We start from the raw sequence: 6,430 nt of genomic DNA on the forward strand, positions 1-6,430 counted from the left end.
CAAGGTTATTAAAGGGATGCCTGTTTATACAATAGTATATTGGGCAAACCCACTCCCCCATCTCCTTTGTGTTAATATAGAGTGGTGCGTGCCACTCTAGGCTTAAGAGGATGCCAGATGAACTGGAGGATGCTCCGCTGCATTGAACGCAAAGCGAAGGAGGAGATGGCGACCGGAAGTGTTCTAAAATAATAAAGAAGTTTGGGCATTCTGGACAAGGCTTGATGGCTGACACTTTGCCATTGAGAGTTTATGAGGGAGCCAGGAGGTCACTTCCCTATATTATTCATAGAGAACAGATGGGCTTAATTCCGGGTAGGCCCCGTTGGGGTTTTGGTGAGTCCTTTGTTACAGGTCTTTTACTCCACTCCCACAGCCCAAATCAAATACTTGGGTCACCTATCCCAACCTTTTCACATTGGCAATTGAACCCCTAGCAATTCTTCTCCGTTCTGATCCCAACATTAAAAGGTATAGAAATGGCAGGGGTAGAATACGATGACGTTATGCTTACTCAGCCACATACCAAACGGCTCCTAATCTTTTATGTCTTCTACAAAATTTTCAGTCATATCAGGACTTACTGTAAATTGGTAAATCCGCATACTAAACATTTAGTAAACATTTATCCTATATCAGCTACTTGGGGATTATTATTTAGAGACTTGAAGAAGATGCTATCATATATACATATGGGGAAGGAAGGTTCCTTTCATAAATATTAATCGTGTATGCGCGTGTTCTCCAATTTGGATCGTTTCTAGTTGGTAAACTTTACATCCAAACTATTGTGGAAATATTATATGGACTTATGTGGACATTTTTATATTAGGGTATGTGTGTGTGTTCTATAGGTTGTCATTTGTCTCCCTGTGTCGGATTCAACCGAGGGACGCTTTAGCGGAGCGTGCTTGGGTTGAATCGGGACCTGTGGTAAAACCGTCAGAATGAAAACCTTCTTATGGGCTTAGAGACGTGTTCGCAGTGTATGTACACGTTTGCCATGTATGAGTATCAAGCGCAATGCGCTGGGCTTATTGCCGGCAGATGTCTATGCACATTAGCAAAGCAGAGTCTGCATAACGAGAGATACGTATTATATTTCTATTGTGGCTGCGCTATCCTTTTTGGATACATATCTGCTTTTATAAGACATTGATTTATGCCTTGCTGGTGTACTGGTACCGTACATTGGCAATAGCATTAGCAGATAGTCTCAAATCTGTAAGAGCAAATAGAATGATCTTAATAGATACTGGTCATTTTGAGCACATCATAGTCTAATGGAGCGAATATCCCGCTTGTTTAACACAAGTCATGCACACTTCTCTGCGCATTTTGGGCTGATTGGCTGATGTTGTAAAGCCATCTCCCTCTGGGCGTTAACCTTTTTGCTGCTTAATAAATGGAGGTGCTTGTGGCCAAGACAGGGCAGATACACTGAGACTCCAGCTTGAATCAGCGTTTTGTCCGACTCTGCCTGGGACTACCGAAGTACTTATTTTCCTTATACAAAAGAGCTGAATACAACATGCTTTTAAGCGTGACAGAAATATTTGTGCTTGTTGCACTTTGATACCGAAAGTGTACCTTTTAGCGCAGCAGGGGGCTACACTGCCTGGCGCCCAGCACATAGGGGGTGCGGAGTGGTGGGATCTACATGCAGGCACCTGGGCATAGGAGGGCAGCCTTTCTCTCCGCATGCAGTTGGTGAGGTCATGGTAGGCTGCTTGTGTGGAGCTAAGGGACGGGGTGACCCTTAACAGGTCATGCTCGGGTCGCCCGCAGGGCAAGTGCCTGGTATGCCCCATGGCCAGTCTAAGCCAGATGATGACATACTCCCATACAAAAACAAAAAAAAGTGTTTTTTTTTCTATGTAGAAAAACCTAAAATATTGGCAAAATATTAAATGCAATTTAATAGGTAACATTTTATGTAATTAATAATGCTGATAATGATTAACATTTTCCTGTTCAATTAATCACATTTTTTTTAAATTGATTAATCGACTAATTTCGATTAATTATAACGCACATACAGATCCAGGGAAAATTGCCGGGAAAATTGAGCTATCGCCTCTTTAAATAATATTGTGATGGCGTTTATAAATCATTCTTTACCTTTTACATGAACATTCAAATGTATCTTAATCACGATTACGTTTTTGTTTTTCATTACTGATCTACATTGCTGGAGCAATACAGCAACGTTCATCAGGTTGACTGAAATAATTGGTAAAAGAAAGGGGAGATTTTTGGGGTAGCAGCTAAAATGATTGTGTGGCAGGAGATAAAATGCTCCCAACATTTAAACCACAAATGAACTCTTCAGAGAAAGCATCACAACACCAGATAATTGGAAAACAATTTGGATTGTTTAGCAGTTTACAAAAGCAGTTTAAACTGCTTTTACAAAAGCAGTTTACAAAAGCCTAAGGGAACATACAGTTTTACTGTCTGCTGTAATACAAACTGTACTCTTTTAAATTGCTACAGCAGTGGAAACTCTTTGAAAGGCATGCATGGAGCAAGTCTTATATAAAGTGTGAGATAATATTAAAACAGCATAAGTACAGTAGATAAGAGCTTTCAAATCGCTTACATGTGCACGGTAACTATTTGGTAAACATCCATTGCAGGTTGCATCACTTGGGCCGTCAGGTAACGAAGGGAAGGGGGAGGAGTCGATGTATGTGACGTCACTGGACTCCTCCCTCCTTCCCTTCGTTACCCATCACAGACAACTACATCACCCGACTCCTCCCCCCTTCCCTTCGTTAGCCGACAGAGCTACTCGGGGAAGGGGGGAGGAGTCCGGTGACGTTGATGTCCGTGACGTCACCGGATCTCCGACGGAAGACCCGGAAGCCGGTGGAGAGGTAATCGATCAAAAAAATTAACGATTAATCGTTAATTTCCGCACCCCTAGTAATTAATAAAAGTTCTTGGCATAATGAGCAGTGATATGACTGTCTGGACAAGCTTGTAGCTGTGGCAAGTGACCTAACCTAAAACCAAGTTTTTGCTTGTTTTGCAAGTTTATCTCAACCACCACTTTTCATTGCTAAATAGTTTAACCTCAAACTTCATTTACAATCCCAATAATGCAAATTATCATTTTTTGACAAGTTTTTATTCATGGTCACAGATCAGCAACCTTTTTCCCATACCCAAACCAAGACTGACTGGCACCATATAAAACTATAGGGAACAAAATGCATCTTCGATAAACTCAATCTTAAAAAAGAAAAGGTTTAAATAACATGTTTTAAGACTAAATAAACATCCATTCCAATTAGAATTAGGGGGAGGTTATGATGAAAGGAGCTTTTCATTTATTTAATGTTCATCAGCCAAATACACTCTTCACTGGTCCTTGTTTGGGCTTGTCGAAGGCTGTTTCTTCTCCTGTCCTAACTTGACTGAACACAGATGGAGCTGCACATCCAGATTGTTCTGAAAATAAAATAAACACTTCTGGAAACATATTTGCTTACTTTGCAGGTGTATTTTGCCAAACAGGTTCAAATAAAACACATCCAAGTAAATTACAGCTTCAGCAAAATATCCCAATGACTGAGTATTGTTAAGAAGTAAAATCTGATTTCAGAAATCCTCACAACCATACCTGATGAGGATTCTGCAATCCTGTGCAGCTTTAATAACCCCTTGCCGTCCATCCATGGTAAAAATATGGGCGGGCGGCGGATGCTTCCCGGCTTGTGGACGTACATTTACATGATTTCTTTTTCTGCTCTAGCGTGCGGGCGAGCAGAATCCTGCTGCTCGCAGCCAATACCGGCTGTTATATACAAACATTCCGTATAAACCTGCATTGTGCTGTGCTGCCCCCTCCCCCGCTGCTGCTTATTCTGTGCACTGCTGTCTCCCCTGCGGTGCCCGGGACCAAGAACAGTGGCTCTGTGTAGAAGGAGAGATCAGCATTTCCCACCATTGATCTCTCCTCCTTCTCTCTCTAAAGGCAGAAGTGATGTCTATTACATCACTTCTGCCTTTAGTTGTAATTTCTCTGTTTCATCAGCTTCTTTGGGTGTCCCCAGGGGACATTAGTGGTCTTAGAGACCATAAAGATGACCTGTCTGTTTTTTGGGGGCTTTTTACCCCCTTCTGCGATAGCAATCAAGTTAAGTTTAAAAAAAAGTTTAGAAAAAAATGAGTCTCATATAAAACAAAACACCCAAAAAAGTCCCGCGCCCCAGCGTAGCAAGTAAATAGGGTGCGCTTACGTGGAAAAACAACGATTACGCCATACATGTTACATATCGCCGCCAAAGTCGCAGTGAGAGCAATAATTTTAGGGCCATTAATAATTGATAACACTAAACTAAAGAGTGGTAAGAGCTTTTAAAGAGTCACCTATGGCTAATTTTAGGCATGGTAGTTTTTTGCAATTTTGCGGGCTCACGCAATTTTAAAGCTTGACATGTTTGGTGTCTGCTTACCCAAAGTAATGCAGAAAAGAAATAGACACCGGCACTCCAATAGTAAATCGATTACGTCTATTTATTGACGTACATCAAAAGCAAAATAACACACTTAGTGCGACGTTTCGGGGACACACAGGAACCCCTTCATAAGTGTGTTATTTTGCTTTTGATGTACGTCAATAAATAGACGTAATCGATTTACTATTGGAGTGCCGGTGTCTATTTCTTTTCTGCATTACTTTGGGTAAGCAGACACCAAACATGTCAAGCTTTAAAATTGCGTGAGCCCGCAAAATTGCAAAAAACTACCATGCCTAAAATTAGCCATAGGTGACTCTTTAAAAGCTCTTACCACTCTTTAGTTTAGTGTTATCAATTATTAATGGCCCTAAAATTATTGCTCTCACTGCGACTTTGGCGGCGATATGTAACATGTATGGCGTAATCGTTGTTTTTCCACGTAAGCGCACCCTATTTACTTGCTACGCTGGGGCGCGGGACTTTTTTGGGTGTTTTGTTTTATATGAGACTCATTTTTTTCTAAACTTTTTTTTAAACTTAACTTGATTGCTATCGCAGAAGGGGGTAAAAAGCCCCCAAAAAACAGACAGGTCATCTTTATGGTCTCTAAGACCACTAATGTCCCCTGGGGACACCCAAAGAAGCTGATGAAACAGAGAAATTACAACTAAAGGCAGAAGTGATGTAATAGACATCACTTCTGCCTTTAGAGAGAGAAGGAGGAGAGATCAATGGTGGGAAATGCTGATCTCTCCTTCTACACAGAGCCACTGTTCTTGGTCCCGGGCACCGCAGGGGAGACAGCAGTGCACAGAATAAGCAGCAGCGGGGGAGGGGGCAGCACAGCACAATGCAGGTTTATACGGAATGTTTGTATATAACAGCCGGTATTGGCTGCGAGCAGCAGGATTCTGCTCGCCCGCACGCTAGAGCAGAAAAAGAAATCATGTAAATGTACGTCCACAAGCCGGGAAGCATCCGCCGCCCGCCCATATTTTTACCATGGATGGACGGCAAGGGGTTATTAAAGCTGCACAGGATTGCAGAATCCTCATCAGGTATGGTTGTGAGGATTTCTGAAATCAGATTTTACTTCTTAACAATACTCAGTCATTGGGATATTTTGCTGAAGCTGTAATTTACTTGGATGTGTTTTATTTGAACCTGTTTGGCAAAATACACCTGCAAAGTAAGCAAATATGTTTCCAGAAGTGTTTATTTTATTTTCAGAACAATCTGGATGTGCAGCTCCATCTGTGTTCAGTCAAGTTAGGACAGGAGAAGAAACAGCCTTCGACAAGCCCAAACAAGGACCAGTGAAGAGTGTATTTGGCTGATGAACATTAAATAAATGAAAAGCTCCTTTCATCATAACCTCCCCCTAATTCTAATTGGAATGGATGTTTATTTAGTCTTAAAACATGTTATTTAAACCTTTTCTTTTTTAAGATTGAGTTTATCGAAGATGCATTTTGTTCCCTATAGTTTTATATGGTGCCAGTCAGTCTTGGTTTGGGTATGGGAAAAAGGTTGCTGATCTGTGACCATGAATAAAAACTTGTCAAAAAATGATAATTTGCATTATTGGGATTGTAAATGAAGTTTGAGGTTAAACTATTTAGCAATGAAAAGTGGTGGTTGAGATAAACTTGCAAAACAAGCAAAAACTTGGTTTTAGGTTAGGTCACTTGCCACAGCTACAAGCTTGTCCAGACAGTCATATCACTGCTCATTATGCCAAGAACTTTTATTAATTACTAGGGGTGCGGAAATTAACGATTAATCGTTAATTTTTTTGATCGATTACCTCTCCACCGGCTTCCGGGTCTTCCGTCGGAGATCCGGTGACGTCACGGACATCAACGTCACCGGACTCCGCCCCCCTTCCCCGAGTAGCTCTGTCGGCTAACGAAGGGAAGGGGGGAGGAGTCGGGTGATGTAGTTGTCTGTGATGGGTAACG

General features: G+C 41.5%; 1 protein-coding gene across 1 annotated transcript in view; it reads left to right on the top strand.

Annotated features, from left to right (window-relative positions):
- Positions 1-5,841, top strand: part of MUSTN1 (musculoskeletal, embryonic nuclear protein 1) — a 21,341-nt gene extending 15,500 nt beyond the window's left edge. Inside the window, exon 3 of the mRNA XM_018561476.1 lies at positions 5,700-5,841. Within this exon, the coding sequence (XP_018416978.1) occupies positions 5,700-5,806 (107 nt within the window). The 3' untranslated portion in view covers positions 5,807-5,841. The remainder of the gene's footprint in view (positions 1-5,699) is intronic.
- Positions 5,842-6,430: the final 589 nt, after the last annotated feature.

The sequence above is a fragment of the Nanorana parkeri genome, unplaced genomic scaffold (assembly GCF_000935625.1).
Source record: "Nanorana parkeri isolate BGI_ZX_2015 unplaced genomic scaffold, ASM93562v1 scaffold526, whole genome shotgun sequence".
In the NCBI taxonomy this organism is placed as follows: Eukaryota; Metazoa; Chordata; class Amphibia; order Anura; family Dicroglossidae; genus Nanorana; species Nanorana parkeri.